Source organism: Sprattus sprattus, assembly GCF_963457725.1.
Source record: "Sprattus sprattus genome assembly, chromosome: 14".
In the NCBI taxonomy this organism is placed as follows: Eukaryota; Metazoa; Chordata; class Actinopteri; order Clupeiformes; family Clupeidae; genus Sprattus; species Sprattus sprattus.
The window spans coordinates 11,236,693-11,258,784 of record NC_137912.1 but is presented as its reverse complement, the minus strand read 5'-3'; the positions used below and the strand labels follow the sequence as shown (position 1 = coordinate 11,258,784).

The 22,092-nt window shown below is 42.7% G+C and overlaps 1 protein-coding gene across 1 annotated transcript in view; it reads left to right on the top strand.

Moving 5' to 3' along the window:
• Window positions 1-2,061: 2,061 nt before the first annotated feature.
• Window positions 2,062-22,092, top strand: part of LOC308375078 (neural cell adhesion molecule 2) — a gene marked incomplete at both ends in the record, with an annotated part of 203,364 nt that continues 183,333 nt past the window's right edge. The window contains one exon of the mRNA XM_080851123.1: window positions 2,062-2,110. Within this exon, the coding sequence (XP_080707249.1) occupies window positions 2,062-2,110 (49 nt within the window). The remainder of the gene's footprint in view (window positions 2,111-22,092) is intronic.

Below are 22,092 nucleotides of genomic sequence, written 5' to 3'. Positions count from 1 at the left end.
TATGACACCTCGTACATATTGTGATATAAAATATAATACAGTTAATATGAAATTCAGCTATATGTATGCCTCAAGACAACTCCATGTTAAATTGTCTGTGGTATACTATAGTACTTACAAACTCTGCAGACCCTTGTCTTTCCCAGTACAGTAAGTGAAACACACGAGACTACCACTAGAATTGTCCTGCAGCCTTAATGCTGATCTGTGGTCAAAGTTTTATGAGCTTCGCATTTACAGTACCACAGCATTCTCCCTTGCCTTGAATCTTCAGAAAAAATCTTTAGCACATCTTATCCACCGCTTACATTCCCCATATTCCACAAATATTTCAAGGCAAGCTGTTGTCATGACACCAAGAACAAACTTTTTTGATTTGTTTGGTTTGACTGTCACAATACTCTTGATAGCATGTTTGAGAGTGGCCATGTGTAATTAAAAGTACAGTTGTGAATGTTTTTGAGTAACAAGTAGCTGACCTGGGTTTAATTCCTGGGCAATGCAAGATACTATTGTAAGTCACTTTGGATAAAAGTCTTAGTTGTAGTTGCATTGTTGGGTCACTTTGTCTCATTGATAGCCCATGACTTACATACACAGCACTAATAGTGGGAAAATGCTGTAGTTGCACAGAGTTTTGCTGGTGGTGAACATTGAGACAGGTATCCATTAACTTCGGAAGAAGTGGTCAATAAATGTTTTTTGTATCTCAGCAATGGAAAAGTATCCACAGTTTAGTTCACATAGTGTACTGATATGGTGAAAGTGAATTGTACATGGTATAGAACAACTGTGAAAATGATTTGAAAAAACTGTAACAAGATCTATGTGGTGACTCGCTTGAAGATGATTTGCCACATTGTGATGCAGTGCTCCTTAGGGATTAGTTGGGGGGAGATGGAGGTTACTCTTGTGCAGTCCCCTTACTAGTGTAGTTAGTATTGGATGGATGTCTATCTCTTTAAAGTTGACTTCTTTGATCTATGATCAGTCTGTTACACAAAGAGCAGGTGTTACAAAATTACTTGAAAATTAAAGTCTACCCCCGAAAGTGCCCTCAATGTTTATAACCCTAAAATAGACAAAAGTATTTCAACTTAATGACACAATGGGATGTCGACGCGATCAGATCAAACGTAGCCCCCTCCCCCGAGTTTATTTTATCACTTCCAGTATAATTGGATACATAATAGGAACATTCAAATTTGGTTTGTTAGCGAGCAATGGGAAACAAATCAATTAACCTTACATTGAAGTCTTTGAGCTCTCTTGACCCCCACTAAGTTTTTCAATTACAGCATACAGGCCTAGTGTGTAAGCCTTTGTGTGTGGGTATGTGTATGTGCGCAGGCAGACTATGTGTGTGTGTGTGTGTGTGTGTGTGTGTGTGTGTGTGTGTGTGTGTGTGTGTGTGTGTGTGTGTGTGTGTGTGTGTGTGTGTGTGTGTGTGTGTGTGTGTGTGTGTGTGTGTTTGTGTGTGTGTGTGTGTTTGTGTGTTTGGGGGTGGATGGTGGGGGTGTGTGACATTGTGATATTTTCCTTCCACAACTCCGACTTGTTATAAACATGATCTCTTATGAAGGACCACCCGTTTTGAACAGCTCTCCAGACCTTGTTACAACCCTTGCGTATGGCAATTATTGATATTTGGCTGATGGGCCATCATCAATTCTGTTGAATTATCTTACTAGCGCATAACTTATAACAACATTACTTAATTATTGATCATTACTAAAATCGGGGAAGATGGTTTGTGTTTTGTTGTAGGTAAACGCTCACCTGGCAACCCCCCTGGAGAAATGCTGCTGCAGTGAAGGCGGGAGGCTCGCGCTGTTTGTTGAGTAGCCTACAGGCAGCAAAGAGTGAAGAGAGCGAGCGAGAGAGCAAGCAAACGTTCAGTAGTCAGAGCTATCGGCAGCCACAGATAGCCTACCAGAGGAGCGAGAGAGAGGGTGAGAGCGCAGAAAAGAAGAGTCGAGTCTTCCCACTCAGCGCACTGATATCTCAACTCTCCGTGATTTCGGAAGGGCGTCCATCAACCCGTCTCAGCCTGCTGAAAAAATGATTGCAAAACTCGTCCTGTTCGGTTTGCTGGTCTGCGGCAGCCAAGGTAGGAAGAAGTGCTTACCTTGTGCTCCATACCTAGGGGATAAGTTTATATTTGAGTTCCTCTCTGTCATCTCATTTTTTGAGACTATGGTGATGGGGAGTAGGAACTGGACACAGGATGACAGAGGAATAAAAGAGAGGACTGTGCGTTCGGTTGTGTTTTGCAGTTGAAGCACGTCCTTTTGCAAAGAAATGCAGTTTCGTAAAGGGCACATCTCAGTTTGTATGTGGAAACCGGTGCGGACATCTGATCCCGGCAGCATAATTTGCGTGGTCATAATTAGGCATACTTATGTTATTGAGTGATTTTATATCTGGGTCGTCTTGGGATATTTCTGTGGCAATAGAAAGAGAGTGGATTTTTTTTCAGTCGTTATTCTATTCCAAGGAAGCATAGTTTAAAGACTAAACATTGATTACCGGAAGTCTTTTTAGAGCATAACATTAAGCTATTTCTGTTTCTATTAAGCAATTTCACACATAAGCTATTTCTGTTTGCAAATGTGCTGTGTGAAAAACCATAACATATTCAAAATGAACTAGATCCACGGATTTCACTCTAATCGACTACCTTATCAATGGCAATTCAATATAAAAATAAATGTCTTAATAAATGCCGAGATGTTATCTATTAAATTGCTGTCGAGTTTTCATATCTTGAGAGCCACAAGCATTACACCGTCACCCTGAAGATCAAAAATTAAATGAGAAAGTATTCTAAATCATGGGTTGCACAGTTTATATACCACACAGTCATATGTTGTATAGCTCTTGCCCTTCTCATGTTTGAACGGTATCACTTGACGCTTGTGATGTCATTCACTAAAAAGCGCGACCGCAGGAGATTATCCCGTGTTTACGTCCACGATCCGCTTTTGCCATGCCCCGGCGACAGCCTTCAACTTCGCAGTCTGTGGAGGGCGAGGAGAGCGCATCTCCGGGATCCCATGAGAGCCACGATAGATTTATTCTTTCGCCAACTCAAATTTCCCTTGCATGACGGTAGGTGGGGGTAGAGAGCTTCATTGTGACCCGGGGACTGCTCGAAGCGAACCACGAGCGCGTCTCCTTCCCTTCACAGCGGCGAGAGAACCGATTTCTCAACAAATATCACACTTTTTACCATCATATAATAAAATGGGTCCTCCCACACATTTCTGAATACAACACTGCTGACCATAATGGGCGAGTTGTGCTGTTAATTCTCAGGCATTTGACCATTTACTTCAGAAAAAGATGAGTGTTTAAAGGCTGTGAGTGCTTAGCTCTGGTGTTTTTATTTATCCATAGCAGCATTACATGACTATACATCGTTTCCCAAAAAATAAGTAATTGTTGAAATATCTTTTCCATACTGTAGGAAAAAGTACTTTTTAGGCTGACCTGTAAGACAGTAGAGCTTGCATGGAAATGTACTATAGTTATTCATTAAACATTAATTCAATGAATGGTCAGCTTTTCATCTCAAGGTAAATAGAGCAGAAATGAACAAGGTCTTTTCATAATGACAGGGCAGGGGCCTCAAGGTTTGCATGGAACGGTCTCTCTGTGTGTGTGTGTGTGTATGTGTGTGTGTGTGTGTGTGTGTGTGTGTGTGTGTGTGTGTGTGTGTGTGTGTGTGTGTGTGTGTCTGTGGGTGTCTGTGTGTGTCTGTGTGTGTCTGTGTGTGTCTGTGTGTGTGTGTGTGTGTGTGTGTGTGTGTGTGTGTGTGTGTGTGTTTGTTTGTGTGTGTGTGTGTGTGTGTGTGTGTGTGTGTGTGTGTGTGTGTGTGTGTGTGTGTGTGTGTGTGTGTGTGTGTGTGTGTGTGTGTGTGTGTGTGTGTTAGAGAGAGAGAGAGAGAGAGGGAGAGAGAGAGAGAGAGAGTGTGTGTGTGTGTGTTCTGTTCTGTTCTAAAAGAGGAGCAGGGAACAGTTGAAAAGTCTTCAAATGTCATGACTGAGAGGCACTTAAGTGAACTGTGTCTAGAGCTGCTTGAAGATGTGTGAAAAAGCAGCATGCATAAAAGTTGAGAGAACAGGGAGAGAAAAAGACACAGACAGAGTGGGGATTTATACTCTGTGGGCTATCAGCAGCAGCCATCCCTGGAGACTAGAATTACACAGACAGAACTTGACCCTCTCTGCATGGGTATCTTATACACGGACAAGAAGACAAGCACCAACAGTACACACTTCTACACACAGATCCACAACCAGCTACAAACCATTCCAAAGGCAGCATACAATCAAAGGCAAGACAATGTCATCATCTAAAGCAAAGCACAACGGACAAAGGACAAACTGAAAAACCTTTGAGACGCATTACTTACAAAAACAGTTAAAATGAAGTTATTTCTAACTTGTCTACATCTACATGCCATGTGTTAGTTTGAAAGACATGTGGCGAGGGAAAGATGTGGGTCTTAGTGGTTTAAGTGCCAGAAGGAACACAACAAGTTGAGGTACAGCCACTGGGAAATCACAAAATCCCCTGGCAGTCTCTTTCTCAGTAGTCCCACAGGGCTAGACATGACATTTGCAATCGCTGTCTAGAGTACATAGCCTGGAGACATTTTGTTGCCATTGTGTTTCATGTGTGTTATGGCGACAAGAACAAGAGTGGATTTGTCATGAAGCCAATCCAGAACCTGACAAAAGCACCAATCAACGTGGCAAGGTGCTTTAGAAACGGCTTTGCATGCTAATAGAACTGGTTGTCTCCAGATGTGACATGAATATGTATGGCTCCACCAGTTTGATAGCCCTGTAACACTGATCTACAGTCATAATCCTGTTCATTTTGTGATATCTGAGATTTGTAACTATGGAAGCCCTGAATCTCATGGTATTGAATGCAAGTTAACTTATTATTATGAGTTTTTATCTCAAAATATTTCAAAATATTTCAAGGTATTGTGTGCGCGCAGACACACATACGTACACACAGAGAGAGAGAGAGAGTCAGTACAGTTAACATATACAGAGTACACACTCACAGAGAGAGAGAGAGAGAGAGAGAGAGTCAGTACAGTTCACATGTACATAGTACACACTCACACAACCACTGCTGCTCACATTAAGGCTGCTTTGCCTACTTGTGGCGTTCCAAGACGTTTTTAAAGGAATTCCCTGTCTCTCTATCAGAACAGCATTACCATGAATAACCCACTTTTGTTGCTAATGGTTCCTTGAGGCTTTTTTTGGTGGCTGAGTGCTTCTCTCCAATGTGCTGGGGTGAATAGTGTAACCTGCTAGAGGGAAGAGATTGCAGTGGTATGTGTCCCAATCAAAAATGTCTGTTGAAAAAGGTGCACTTCCAAAAGGAAGTCACTCACACACACACACACACACACACACACACACAAACAACACACACACACACACACACACACACACACACACACACACACACACACACACATTCATGTACACATACGTAGGTATGTCCTCTGTTAGGCATATCACATACAAACATCGTAACCCATGTCAAGATCTCAAACACAGACTTCATACCCTACACATGCATGAAAATACAATCCAAACACAGACACACACACACACACACACATCCTTAGTATGGTACACCACCTCACCTCTATTAAACACAATCTGAGTGGTTGAGGAAGGTTATTGGATGACTCTCGGTGGTCAAATTGATTGCAAAATTTGAGTAACTGAGCTGGAATAGGCCTCATGCAGACATACAGCCCCTAGGCGCTTACATTAATTGAGCCTCAACCCCCACCACCACCCCAATCCAGAATTGGTGTGTAATTAAAAAAAAATCAATTTTCTGTGTGGTTAGCATAGTGGCATCTCAAAGTTCTTTCTCTAATTCAAATGGGGCCAGTCACACAGTAACCTCAGCATTTAAAAATACTGATCACTTTGGTGCAACTATTAATAATATGGTATTCTATGTAGACTGGGTTAGGGTTAGGGTTACGCTATGTAGACTGAAGAACTCTTTTTACTGGGTTCACTCTCTGCAATCTTTACAGTGCTTGTGCGGTCGATGGTTTTCCATGGTCTCCATGAAACAAAGAGCTGAAGCATTGTGACAGATTCAAGGCAGGGCTGGTTTGATTGGCAGCAAGGGCTGTGTGCTTCTATCTAAAGGATGAAAAGAAAGAGAAGGATAGAGAAGCAAAATGGGCATTACATTATTCGGCTGCTTTTATTTATGTCAATAATTCAGTACTAATAATCAAAGCACTGGTGCTTAAATAATGTATGTATAGCCTAGTTCTGGTTTATAGAATAATGGTTCAAGTTTAGTTTGTGTGTATGTGTGGGTATGAATTATGGGTTGCCTTGTGAATGTAGATAACTAGGCTAGGTTCAGAGTTGTGCATGCCAGTGATGCACTATGTGTGTGAGTGGGTGAGTGGGTGGGTAGGCGGGTGAGTGCGTTTGCGTTCTCTCATCCCTGGATCACATTGCTGATTCCTGCTATCTCAGACATACAACGGCCGTGTATGGAGAATGAATTTGGCTGACATGTATGCACACTCACACCCACTACCACACATGCGGGCCACACACAAAGGCACACACATTTACAAGCACACGCACACACACACACACACACACTCAGGAGTCCACACACACACACACACACACACACACACACACACACACACACACACACACACACACACACACACACACTTAGCGTATTGTCAGTGCCATGCTTGTACAGCTGTCCTGACTCCCAGGGCAACACACCAGCTTGGTATAAAGAGGATCACTGCTTCCAAACGGGCTTCCCAGCGGCATTCCCGTACAGGCAGGGGTGTGCACAGGCCTAAATGATGACCTGGACTGACTCAGTTCATTGAATCACACTTAGCCTTGCCATGTCAAGTCTGGATATTACTCTGGGCCGGCTGCGTGTTATGTCATATCCATGTCTTTGCTAAAACCTGCACTCTGTCAGTAAGTATGCTAAGTAAATGGGTAGATGTACAGTAAGAGACATTATGGAGATTGCAATTTAATTCCATTATTGGCCACATCAGCCCCTTGTAAGCTCTGAGCATTTGTCAACAATGAATTGCACTGTAATCCTTCCATTGTGGTAAGATTGCTCCAAAGGTTGAGGAAACATGGAAATGGCAAAGGTACAGCCAAGCATATCTGATTGTTTCTTTATATAGTGCGGATGGGTTCAGTGTGCAGCAGGGAAAGGAAGTGAGATGGCTGCAATACTTGATGGTGTAGGAGGAATGTTTCTTCCAACACGCACACACACACACACACACACACACACACACACACACACACACAGACACACACATACATGAACACACAGACACACCCACACACACAGCAGATGCATGAACAAGAGAGAAGAGTACATTGGAGACACATATGGACATGACAGGGAGGTCATTAAACAGGCAGACCTATCATGTTTGCCCTCCTCCCCCCTGACGTGGTGGCATCACCTTCACTGGGGCTCTTTATGTGTGAGATGGACTGTGGGAGTTACTGCCCTCTGCTCATAATAACCAGTGTCCAGCAGACACTAATGAGAAGCAACAGACCCCGCATCGATTTCCCTCAGAGAGAGAGAGAGAGAGAGAGAGAGAGAGAAAGACATAGAGTGCACAAAAAAAGGAGAGAAAGAGGGAAAAAGAGTGAAGGAAGGAATTATGTGTGCACGGGTAGAAGCACACTACCTTCTAGCTGCCCTTCAACGCCCTTTTCTTGCTATTTCTCGCTCTCTTGCACGCTTTTTCTTCTTTCTTTCTGTCCCTCCCTATCTCTTGTATGCACACACACAGAACAAATTCAAACAGAATCTCCAGTTGGTTGTCCAAAGCCAATAGCACACTCTGTACCAAGCAATAACCATAACTCAGAGACACATGCATGCTTCTGAGGTAACAGACTCCAAGGAATCATCAGACCTGCGAGGCAGAGAGGCCTGCGACGGCGTCTCTATACAATCCATACGTCTGCTCTCACTCAGATGTGTTTTTAAATCTCTCTGATAACATCTGCAGAGAACCAGTTCCACCTGCTGGAGGAGGACAGATCAGATGGCCCCCACTAAAAGGGCGATAACAACATGGAAGACTCCATTAGTGGCTAAGCACTGGGAGAGAGAGAGAGAGATTATATGATATGTATTGTGAATTCTAGACAGTTGGTCGTTGTCTTAATCTACGTAGATAGCACCCATATACAAATCCACTTGTTAAACATCGTCTAAGTTAAGTGTATACGATATCAATTGTTGGTTAGTTATACAGAGTTTTTCAAGTATGATGTCTAATGATTTTAATTAGTTGATAAGAACTTCTAAGATCTTCTAATTTTGTTAAATTAGAATGTTGAGTCTATAGCAGTAAACATGTATATTACCATACATTATCTTTGTAATTACTAAATTAAACTATGCTATTTTGGGTTATTATAAAAAATATCATGTTAATTATTCCATGATGAACTCAATTGTGTTGTATTTTTGGCAGTAGTTTCTTTGCCCCTGCTTGTGGAATTGCCATGGAGAAAATTACAGATATAATGTGTTATGTAACTCGCCTTATTGTTTCACTTATACAGACTTTATAGTCATTACACAGTCATTAAGAAGTTCAGCAGAGTTTAAACCAAGTTGGTGTTGTTCTTAAGTTAACTGATTTAAGTTTCTAGAAGTACAGAATGTTGTATTCAATGACTGGTCTCGTATAAAACATGACCAGGTAACATTTGTAACACCCACCAACGTAATAACTTCCCACCAACGTAATAACCCTGCCAACGTAATAAAAAAGTGTGCATTTCAGACGTAATAGCCCGGCCAACGTAATAATTTCCTGCCAACGTAATAATTCTTGCCTCCTGCCAACGTAATACACAGCTTCCTGCCAGCGTAATACTTATTACGTTGGCAGGAAATTATTACGTTGGTGGGAAGTGTAACACCCACCAACGTAATAACTTCCCACCAACGTAAAAATCCTGCCAACGTTATAAAAAAAAGTGTGCATTTCAGATGTTATGGTCCGGCCAAGCTTGAGAAGTCTTATATTTTGTTACATTTTGTCCCACCAATGTAATACATTTGATCATTTGCTTAATAGATTCCACTGGGTAGTAAGTTTTTATTTGTATTGAAGGGGCAAAGACATCTCTTATCTGACACATTTAACCATACAGATATATGCCTCTTTTCCACTGTTTTCTGGTAGGCCTTCGATTGTGCAGGCAAAATGAGCGTTTGTGCACAAACCGTCTTTAAGATAGCCTATTTAACTTTGTGACCTTAATTGACCATAGGCTACTCAGCACCCCCTCAACATCCAAATGACTCGAAAATGGTTGGAATCGTTTGTGCTTCGTTTGTGCACGATTGTGCAGGCAAAATTAACGTTTGTGCACAAACCGTTTTTATATAATTTAACTTTTAATTTTTTGGAAGTAGGTGACGCAGCACCCCGTCAACATCCAAATGACTCAAAAATGCTTGGAATTGTTTGTGCATGTGTGTGTGGGTAAAATTAACGTTTGTGCACAAACCATTTGTATGTCACTTTGTTTGGTTTTGTCATTTTATTTATGTTAAGTCCTAAAAGTTAAATATCTTAAAGACGGTTTGTGCACAAACGCTCATTTTGCCTGCACAATCGTGCACAAACGACGCACAAACGAATCAAAATACTTTTATTCATTAACTGGGCCCTGTTTCTCGACAGTTTAGTTGCTAACTAAGTAGCAACTTAGTAAGTTGCCAATGGGACATTGCATTGCAGCCAAGTAAGTTGCTAACTTAGTTAGCAACTAACCTGTCGAGAAACAGGGCCCTGAATTAGGGTTGCATTTGCATGTAGACTTGGTTGCCATCTAAGTTAACTTTGTTGCCATCACTATTTCTTTGTATTATTGTTCAAAACTGTATAATTAAATGTGTCAGACAAGAGATGAGAATGTCATTGGGAACAAAGTCTTCAATACAAATAAGAGCTTACTGCCCAGTGGAATCTATCAAGCAAATGATCAAATGTATTACATTGGTGGGACAAAATGTAACAAAATGTAAGAATTCTCAAGCTTGGTCAAACTATTACATCTGAAATGCACACGTTTTTATTATGTTGGCAGGGTTATTACGTTGGTGGGAAGTTATTACATTGGTGGGTGTTACACTTCCCACCAACGTAATAATTTCCTGCCAATGTAATACTTATTACGTTGGCAGGAAGCTGTGTATTACGTTGGCAGGAGGCAAGAATTATTACGTTGGCAGGAAATTATTACGTTGGCCGGGCTATTACGTCTAAAATGCACACTTTTTTATTACGTTGGCAGGGTTATTACGTTGGTGGGAAGTTATTACGTTGGTGGGTGTTACACTTCCCACCAACGTAATCATTTCCTGCCAATGTAATACTTATTACGTTGGCAGGAAGCTGTGTATTACGTTGGCAGGAGGCAAGAATTATTACGTTGGCAGGAAATGATTACGTTGGCCGGGCTATTACGTCTAAAATGCACACTTTTTTATTACGTTGGCAGGGTTATTACGTTGGTGGGAAGTTATTACGTTGGTGGGTGTTACAAACATTACTGAAGCTCACAAACTACACAAGACATTTATTTTTCCTTTGTTGATTTTCATCCGACTGGACTGTGCTTGACTAGCTCTTAAAAGACAAAGTGCTATGGCAGCTTTTGAACTCAAAAAAGCCTAACGCTCACATACTTCTCTGATGTCTGGCGCTTGTTTAAGGCCTGATGTTGTCGACCCCTAAAACCTACCTCTGTGAAAGCACCATTGCAGGTGGATTCGGAGTAAATGAGTGCAGTGGTGATTTCAGAACTGTTGTTATAGGCTTCAATGGACCCTCTTTTGTTGTATGTCCAACTACTCCTCTCACCCGCTGAGGGCTGCTGTTGGCATGCCTGATGGGCGAGGCATGAACAGCGCTGTCAGTGAATAGTTGGCGGATACTTTTCAAGCTAGGCATTGTCATCAGCATTGTGCTTTGGCAAAGCTGTGCCATCAGTGGTTTAATATCTGATGTCATCTTGCCAAGGTTTGTTCCATATTTTTAAGTGAATGCGCCAGACACACACACACACACACACACAAACACAGACACACACACACACACACACACACACACACACACACACACACACACACACACACACACACACACACACACACACACACACACACACAAACACACACACACACACACACACACACACACACACGTACCTCCTACCTGATAACTTCGCCATCATTAATCATTATCACTGTTGATGACAGGCTGTGCTCTGTGATACCCTCAGATGCCAGACTGGTGTTGGTTCTAAGTGATATTTGCTCAGCGATGATGACTCATTGTCTACTTTGTGAAATAAAAAATACACACACATACAAAAAAAAATACAAAAAAAACTTGGCGCGAGTGAGTCAAGGCTCCCTCAAGAGTCTGATTGCTGTGAGTCAAAGCCCCCCATCCGCTGCCCTGATTATGAGCAGTATGTCATTGGGACACCCTCTGGCATTAGGGAGTGCGGCGCCTCTAGAAATGATTGCTTTTAAAGGATCGGGGAACGGCTGGAGATTAGACAGAAAGATTGATCCTCTGAAGCTTTCTCGGTCCCACCATACAGACGAGGACCTCTGATAGGATGAATAAGTAAAGGTGAAGATCAATATAATAAAAACAGGAAGGGGGAAGGAATGCCCTAGGCCTTGTTATATTCAGACTGGCCCATGCTTTTTTTCTATGTGAAAAGGGGCCGTGTCAAAGCTGGCTTTCACACCCACAAATCAACACACACACACACACACACACACACACACACACACACACACACACACACACACACTCATGGACAAAGGCATGCAAAGACACTCTTATGATGTGCTGGATGTTGTATTCAAAGTCCACTTGCTGGGGCTTGGCTAAGGATATCCTGCTCTCCACAGACGAGACTGATTGAGAGAGGGTCTCATCTAATGAGCATGGCCTGGTGACAGCAGGGAGCCTGTGGAACTGATGGTAATGGCGATGTGCACACAAGGTTGCGTGCTTCTAACTGAAGTTGACGTCCACCGTGTAAGTAAGGTGTAATGACAAATCATTTAACACAGGCTACGAAGGAGGCGTGGGAGAAACAGCAGTGTGTGTCTAATTTGAAGTGTCGTTGTGCAAGGCGTCATGAGGTAACTGTTCCTCTATTTATATCAGAAAGAGGTGTTCCGCTTTGATGTAAAAGATGTGACGTGCTTTCGTTCGGGGGAGTCAAAAGCTGAGCTGTGTGGTGGAACAGAATGTAGAGATATCTTACATCCGTATAAACCGAGTACATCCTTGGATATCGTATAAACCATTTGATTAAAAAAGAATCCGTAAGGGTTAAAATAAAGAGTTGTTTTATATAACTGAGTCACTTCTTAATATGTTTTTAATGTTTGTGAACATTTTGGTTCTTGGTATTTTAGTATTGTTAGTTGTTTTTTCCAGCACTTCCATGTTGGTGCTAGACATGAAGACGTAAGATTTGTTTGTTTTTAGGTAATGGTGTTTACTGCATTTTGTGTAATGGTGTTTAGGTAGGGATTCAGCTTGAGGCACTGGTTGTTTGCGAGCCTTGATGTATCAGTGTTTGTTTTGTCACGAATTGTCTCTATAGAGACCGTGTATACAGGAAGAGTCACATGGGGCATGCAAAGAAAGACGAGCAAGAGGTTCATTTATCAGGCAACAGAGCTGTTCTGCATCCCCAAACATCTGTGGGAGAGTGACAAAGAGTGTGACAAACATGAAAGCAAATTACCCCCACCGCTCTCTTTTGCTCTGGCATCTTCTGTGGGTTATGGAAAACAGGACTCGCTCAATAACGATCTCTCACAATAAGTGATGTGAAAATGGTCTTCAGTTTAGATTTCAAATCTGCAAGATTTTGCTGAGAACTCTTATGAAGGTTTCTTAAATTCGTTGTTGTCTCTCCATATGTGATATAATATGATCACCTACAGGTCTTTGTGAATGACAGCCTATATGCCACAGCTGGCTACGCACACACACACACACACACACACACACACACACACACACACACACACACCCACACACACACACACACACACACACACACACACACACAAACAGAGAAATGAAACTGATATTGGTTGGCTTCTCACTGTGAGTGTGAGTGCTTTATCGAAGGGAGCATGGAAGTGAGACCTTGCAGTGATCAGAGTATAGCTCACCTCAGCTTAGCGATCAGTATGCTCCTTTAACCTTCAGACTGCTCATACGATTTACACTTGGAAAGACATACAAAGACATACAAAGACATACACCCACATACACACACTCAAAGTACTCAAAACAACACATGTTATGGCAGAAAAGAAGAAAACTGAAATTATAAAAGCCAATCAAAACAGAGGAAAACAGACAAAAACACAGCACAGCATCTGTGCTGTATATGTGCACATACTGTAGAGGTGTGTTAAAATGTCCTCCATTCTGATGTAATACACATCAAAGAATGTTGCAGGAATTAACCTGGGAATTTGCTGCTGTCTCTCAGCCCCTGACAATTTCCTGTTCAGCCTTTTCTAGGATGTGCTTTTCAATGTCTGTAACACCAACCCTGGTTAATGTTATCAGTCAGACCTTCTTGTCACAGTGAAAGTGTTAGTCCGTGCAATAAAAGAAAGTGCCCCTGAACCCCTGAAGTCCCCCTAAAGAAGGATCCTACTTATTTTTAATAGAGGTACCATCTGCATGCCTTACACACGAATCAATTCAGATGATAACAAATGCTCATGGGAATCACCGCTTCATTCTTTTTACGACACCACACCACTGGCTTATTATCCTAGTCTCAGGATGATTGTGAGTGTGTATTAGCGGCTATGATGCATGTTGCAAACCCTAATAGGATCTATAAATAAGCCAATAGTAACATATGGAGCGTGTATTCACAGGAAATACTGGCTGCACCAGCAGTGTCCCCTAGGACGGAATCATAATCATAAACAAAGCAGACACAGGCTGGCAAGATCGGGGCCCAAGTGTTAACCACAGCATCCACTGCAGGGGCCCGTCTGTCCCAGAAGAGATTCTATAAAATGAATCGACCGTCACCAAAAACCCTATGGGGACGCTCATTTCCGCAGTGCCCACCAGCATTCCAAAGGTTCCCGTCACTTTTTCAGAGGTCCCCAAAAAAACTTTCCCCCCTGTTTGGACACCACATGACAAGGCTACACAGCTCAGGGGTCTCAAGGGGCACCTTTCAAGTCAACATCAGGATGGTTCCTCATTCTCTCCCATACAAAACTAGAAGGCTTTGTTTTGTTTTCTTACCTGTTAGTAGGGGGTTAGGCCTTCCAATTACTTTCTCTCTATTTCTGTCCATTTTCTACACCTTCTCCAGTCACTCTCCTTCTCCAGTCATACTTTACTATACTTTGTCATTTTTTTCTCCCAGCCACTCCAGCTTCGCTTCCTCTTCTTGTTTTTTTCTTTTCTTGCCCACATATCCCCCCCCCCCACCTCTTTGTAGTATTTGCTATTAGTCTGATCCCCCTCTCTAATTCTCGTACCTGAACCAGATTCTCCCTGATCTTGTGAAACCCCTTGCCGTGAGGAGCTGAGGATCACACCCTCTATTAAAGAAGCGATTGTGTTCCGCAACACGAGCAATCTCTCCACGTCTTGCCCTCATCAAAGCCTCTGTTTTCCCCTCCTATCCCAAATGGCTGCGATTAGCTGCTATTAACATGGAGGCTCATTATCTAAGGCCTCGCAATCCCCGCGACCGACTCACGAGGATCAGGGAAACGAATGTGACGCAAACGACAAACAATACACGGTAAACAAAGGGCCACAAACACAGGCGGAAACCCAGAGCGGAGGATTAGCATGTATTGGTGCGGCATATTTTGACTATCTGCTAATACTCAACCCTCATATCGCACCATGTGCCACATAAAGAGAAAACGAGCTTTGGCATTGTCCACGAAGTAGCCTGTGGAGAGAGCGCTTTGTTGATGACGCTGGCTTATTCCGAGCCTCTCCGTGTCTGTCTTCCCGGTCGCATTTAGTGATGTTGCGGCTCAAAAGAGTGTGGCTCTTTGCTGTCCTATATGAGTGTTGAATAAATACCGGTGACCCCTCAATGACTTCCAAGCACTGCACTGTTGACTTATGTAAGCTGAAGTACCAGTGATCAGAGGGGACTGGCTTGTACCCTGTGTTTAAAGTGAAGTGTCCTTCTTGTCCCTTTTGCCCTTGTAGAGTGGACATTTTTTTGTACTAGCAAGTCATTTTCTGATGGATTTAATTTAAGAAAATGTTTAAATTAACCCTGGTTCCCCATACTATAGAGGAAAGGAAAAGTCTCCTGCTTCTGTTTGTCTATTTGAACCCTTGGCTTTCAAAGCAGTAAAGCCAGCTTACTGTAGATGCCTGAAATAGAAAAATGTCTGTCTTTGGTCCATTAAAGAGGTGCAGTAATTTAGAATCAGACAGAGAGAAGACGAGAGAGAGAAAGAGAGAGAGAGAGAGAGAGAGAGAGAGAGAGAGAGAGGGAGAGAGAGAGAGAGGGAGAGAGAGAGAGAGAGACAGAGAGAGACAGAGAGAGAGAGAGAGTCCCTGGCGGTATTTACCTTGCGTGTGATGGAGAGTGTTGTCACCGAGTGAAATATGACCCCTCCAGCACAGGCCATTTTGTCTCAGTGGGCTGGTTAATGAGACAAGGGTGCAGTAGGCATGATGAACAGACCCCCCCACCCAACCCCACCCCCTCCTGCACCACTACAGCGACTCATGGCACTGAAAAACCAGGGCAGGTGCTCCAGGGCTCCACAAACTAAACAGTAAAGAATGGAAAAAAATAGTTTATTCAAGTTTTTTCAGTTATAGAGTTTCTTGAGTTGTACAGTTATAGTGTTTCTTGATTTGCGTGTGTGTGTGTGTGTGTGTGTGTGTGTGTGTGTGTGTGTGTGTGTGTGTGTGTGTGTGTGTGTGTGTGTGAGAGAGAGAGAGAGCTTCCTTAGTGAAGGGCATTTGAATGATTAATGATTCCACTCAAAGGCAGGCCACAAAAATACAAAACAGAACATTGTTTTGCCTCATGTGCGGTAGCTCACTCTGAGTCATTTGAAGGTGATGGTTTCTACTTAGACAAAAAAAAGTCCCTCACAGCCAGAAATAAAACAATAGAGCGGGAAAAACACCCAGTCCCATTTTCTCAGTTATTACTTCGTAATGAATTCCAGTTGATATGGTTTCTTTTTATGGAGCACAAGGGAAGCCACAAGTGGATATATGGAAGAACAGGAAAGAGCCAAGGGAGGGAAAGAGAAAGAGAGAGAGAAATAGAGAGGAAGGGAGAGAGAGACAGGGAAAGAGAGAGAGAGAGAAACAGAGAGAGAGAGAGAGACAAAGAGTGGGTGGCAGGAGAAATAATGAAAGAACAAGTGATTAAAAAGAGAGGAGGAAACTCACTGACTGTCACTGCACCTTACATATCCTCCCATGCACCGGTGCTTGGTGCTCTTCCTTACCTGTCAGCACACTAGCATGCAAATGACTAGGAGTGAGGAGGCTCCCTGTTCAGTCTAATGACTAGGAGTGAGGAGGTTCCCAGTTCAGTCTAATGACTAGGAGTGAGGAGGTTCCCAGTACAGTCTAATGACTAGGAGTGAGGAGGTTCCCAGTTCAGTCTAATGACTAGGAGTGAGGAGGTTCCCAGTACAGTCTAATGACTAGGAGTGAGGAGGTTCCCAGTTCAGTCTAATGACTAGGAGTGAGGAGGTTCCCAGTACAGTCTAATGACTAGGAGTGAGGAGGTTCCCAGTACACAGGGTTTTTCCTGCATAGAGAACATTTCGGCGCGCGCCTAAGCCGTTTTCCCGTGCGCCTATGAAAAATCCCGAGCGCCTAAATAAAAAAAAAAGAGTCTGCGATTTAAAAAAAAAAAAAACTGTCATCCAATTCAGTTTAACGGTGTTTTGAGCCCTCACGTTGAATTCAAGACAGCAGCAGCAGATCCCGCCTCCCACCCCCTCAGCCAATCATTGAACAGAGGCTTCTCCAAGTTGCCAGTTTAGAGAAGATGTTAGTTAAAAATGTTGTCCGACCTATTAGCACCATAGACATCCTATTAGCACCCACGACCTATAAACACCTACGCGCTGGTACACGTTACTTAATATAGATTTCGGTGTCAATCAGGATAACGGATTTTAAACAATATACGCTCCAGCCCAAAGGGGGTAGTTAAATTGTATGTGTGCAAAACATTACAGTTGTAGAACGTTATTAAGTGTACTAGACAGCCATTTATTTCTGTGTGTACAAACTGTCATGGAACGAACTGAGCGAATTCGATTTCGCAACGAGAACTTGTGAGGGTCATACAGTTTTCAACCGACACCGATACCTCTATCCCTCTTTAAATTGAGGTTTACCCGCTTATCACAGGGACGACAGCTGACGACCGAGTGAGGAGATGTTCACGAGAGATTACGGATTTTGATAGAGATCATACTTGGTCATATCGGTAATGTTTGGCTAATCTCTTGACACGTACCACAGGTAGGCCTAAATCACGATTGGATCTTGATACACAATACCTCGTGTATCAGCTCATTTTGCGTGTTGGTCTACTACACAACGGGATAAAACCGAAAACATGTTTCAGTTGAAATCCAAACAAGTTACTTGTCGTAATCTAGACACCCACCGCTACTGAAATATTTAAAATTGATTGATTAAAGATTTTTCTATCTATCAAGGTTTATAACTGTTTGTCACCTTTTTAATAGCTTGGGTGTTGATAGTGTTTACTATAACATTAATAAGTGGTGTTAACATAACGTCACTTATTGTATGGCATAAATATTATTCTAAAACACCTTCACTAGTTGTTTTAAGCAGATTTGTAAGCATATCATCACGTATGCAATGCATGTCAGCGAATATGTTCTGAATAGTAGCCTATGTTTCAAGTAGGCTACAGCCAAGCCCTCGTTCTGTTTTCATCAATAGTAATCGAGTTGATAAGTCTGATCTATACGCAACTGTGAGGTGCGCGAATGGACAGAGCGGCCAGCTGCCAATCACTTAATTACTCAACCTGCGTATGCAACCTGACTTCATCAGTCGGCGGTTTCAATATTTATGGCGCTCCATTTCTGACCACTGGTTAGTCCTAGATTCTATTGATATAGATTTCAGTAGTTTGCATATATATATGAGGTAAACCTTGATAATCTTTGAACCATACATGATAGCACCATGGGGCTTGGACTATTGTCAATGTATTAGCCTATTGTCGATTTTGATTTAAAGTGGAAGCAAAATGATAACCTCAAGCATATCCTCCATTATTTATGAAATGTAAGAAAAGGGGAAAAAAAAAAGACTTTGATGTCTGCTAATACGGTGATAGATAAGACAGACTGTGCGCGCGCAGCGCGCAATTTTTTTTGGGGTGCACCGAAGAGCCATTTTGACCCAGGAAAAACCCTGGTACAGTCTAATGACTAGGAGTGAGGAGGCTCCCTGGACAGTCTAATGCCATGCCTCCTCCTCAAGTCCTCCAACATGGCCCGCCAGTTCATTGGCTGAATGTCCCTGCTGCCCTGAAGTGATACACAGAGAGAAATCGTTAGCCCCCCACCCCCCACCCCCCCCCCACCCCCCCCCCCCCACACACACACACACACACACACACACCCCACCCCACCCCCTCCTCCACTTATGTCCATTGTATTCTGAATCCACTAGGCCAGTGTTAAAATTCCTACAGCATTCAGATGATTAAACGGTTGGTAAAAAAAATTAAAGTTGACATTTTTGGTTGTTCTGGTGGTAAAGATCACACACATTATGTTCACAGATACAAGCTCACTAGCACACACACACATTCAGAGACACACATATCCCTTAACACACCCATGTGCTGTTTTTAGTCTTGTGATGAAACAGAAAGGGTGAAAGGAAAGGAAGAGAGAGAAGAGAAGACGAGAGGAGAGGAAGTGAGGCAGAGAAAATGAGGGACGCGTTCAAGCACATGATGAGTGGCTGAAAAAAATAAGTAACAGAGAATATGCTATCAGAGCGTCATTACCCCTCCATTGGTATTCAAATCCCAGCCAACAGTCAAGGGGGAAAACATCGCCACAGGAAGGGAGGAATGCACAGTATTTCTCCCAGTGATAAATGTTCACATAGCATGGTAGTATTTCATAGGTCTTAATCTAACAAACACACAACTTCAATACCCAGACGCTCTGGAAAGGTTGAGCCACATGATAATGGCCTGTTGGTAAAAGCCACACGTCGAGGGCTCCGCACATAGGCGTCAGAGCTGGGTAATTCAGAGAGACTTGCAAATTGCTGGTCGTCACTTTGTCTGTTATTAATGTTATTTAACTCGTGGTGTGTTAAGGTTTGGTTTCGTTCTGGGTAAATATAGGTCTGTCACAGGCATACATTATATATATTATATATAAATATATGTGTGCGTCTGTGTGTGAGAGAGTGTGAGTGTGTGCGTGAGTGAATGTGTGTGTGCCCATGCAGTGTATTTCTGTCTCAGGCCTCCTACCTTTACCCCACTAATGGAGTTGGCCATGGCAGCTGTTAGTGTTTCTCTTTGAGGTTATATAGGAGAGCCAGGGGAAGAGAGAAATAAAAGGCAGACAGACAGAGAGGTCATTGTTTTCAGTAAGGGGCCAGAGATGCAATCATATGTAATGTTCTCATGTTGTTGTTGGGCTCTGGGTTAATGGTCTCTCTCTCGCTCTTTCTCTCTCGCTCTCTCTCTTTCTCTTTCTCTCTTTCTCTCTCACTCTCACGAACACACACACACACACACACACACACACACACACACACACACAGAGTCTCAGAACTCTTACTTAGCAGGAGGTCAGAGTCTTAAATAAATCTCTTTCTCTTTCTCACTCTCTCCCTCCTTTCTTTCTTCACCTTCCTTTGGTTCTAAAAACCTCTTTAGATAGAGATAAGAGAGAGGACCGTGAATAATAATCCTCCAGCCACCATCTCTTCAGACACCAGGGACCTTGGTGATAGCGGGGTGCCTGTGGAGGCTGGAGATTAGCTTATGTGTGTCTTTGTGCCTTTCTGCCTAAGTGACCATATCCAATTGTGTTTACATTTCTTTGTGTTTGTGTACGTGTGGGAGTGTGTGGGAATTCATAATGTGTACCTTCTCTTAAACCTGTATTTCATTTTAAAGATATTTTCTACACCGTAGCTATATTTGTACAGTGTTAATTGGGGATTTGCATGGCAAGTTCCCACCAGTCAGTCAAAATGTCACACTGTTGTTCCTTGCCTAGTATTACTGTGGGGGTTAGACTAAGGCCTATTATTGTGCACCACACCCACAATGTGCACGTGTCCAAAAAATCTGATTGATACAACCGTAGGAAGCAGGGCCACATCCTGCTTTGACACACACTAGCACCTGGTAGGGCTGTTCAAGGCATTGTGTATGTAATGGAAAAATCCACTTGTTTAGGAGAGTTGGAGAATGGAACAGCACCTCGACAAGAGTCGAATACTAATTATACTTTCAAATCATCTGCAGACTTGGATCATCTCCAAGACATCCAATCATGAAATCAAGGCAAATGTCAAACTCTTAACTGTGCAAACCCTTTTTAAAGACAGTTTTAACATGACTTCTTACACCAACACCCCCCCCCCCCTTCTGCCAACAGATAGCTAATTACTATAACAGATGTATCTCCTCACGCTGATCTAAGCATAGCCTCTACTCCTATGATTTCCCCAATGGAACTTAACACGACATCCTGTTTTGCAAACATGTTTTTTGTACATTCCATTTTCTCTTTTCGAAACTTGAGCTCTGAAAATAACTGGTTTTCCCCTATCTAATTGAAAAGCAAAATCATCATCATCATCATCATCATCACCCACAACCTTCCCATACCCAGAGAGCAAAGCTAAGCAACTTGATAGGCTTATGTGAACCGTTAACTTTTCCACCACTATAATCATAGGCTTGGTTGTGTTTGGTCTGACACCTAAAGAAAGGATCTACATGTACTTTCTCAGTGTTCAGCGTTAGTTGTTATGCTGCCTGTCTACTTTGTGTTTTAGTGGTCTGTTAGGATGAGGAGGCCCTGGCTGCTTTCCCACCTCTTCGACTGAAGCTGACAGGCTAAGGGAAACACCATTAAATATTTAAAGCCCTCTCAATATGGCTAGATTTCAGAGCGCACAGGGTGCTTGTATGTGTATATGTACGAGTGTTAGCTTGTATATGTGGACAAATTGGTATGTGTGTGTGTCTTTTTGTTTGTGTGTGGTGTATGTGAGCGTGTTAGGGTGTTTGTGCGGACATTACAGAGAGTGAGCCTGTGTGTGTCTGCTTGTTTACGTGTGTCTGTGAGTTGTGTCTGCACTCGGTTGTGCCTCGTGTGACAATATTTCCCTGGTTGTCTCTGCGGGTGCTGCCCACAGACTCAGATTACACCTCGCTGCAACTGCACTGGAACTATTGCCTCACCCTTACATCATGCGCCTTCCACCTCTGACATCCAGAACTTTCCACAGGCCTTTGAAACAGTGCAGCTTATCACCACTTTACCAACAGGAAACCAATACAATGACCAAGGATTCAATCCATTGCCTCTAATAACATGTATTTACACTGCTGATGAAACTCTTAGTCTGTGATTACATTTGTACTTTCCTTATCGGTCTGTACACCAACCCATAGACCTCCAGAGATAGATTAGTACACCCCCCCCCACCACAGTCATTGTGTAATCAAATAACAGACTGATGCAACTGATGGCTAGCATGATGTTTTTTCTGCCCTCTGAAAATAGATGTAATGCAAATCAGAAACCCCCTTACTCTAGTCTCCAGAGCTGACTACCCTGTTAATATGGAAAGACTTGCATGTGTGTATGAGAGAGAGAACACTTTCAGGAGCCTTTACATAATGATTG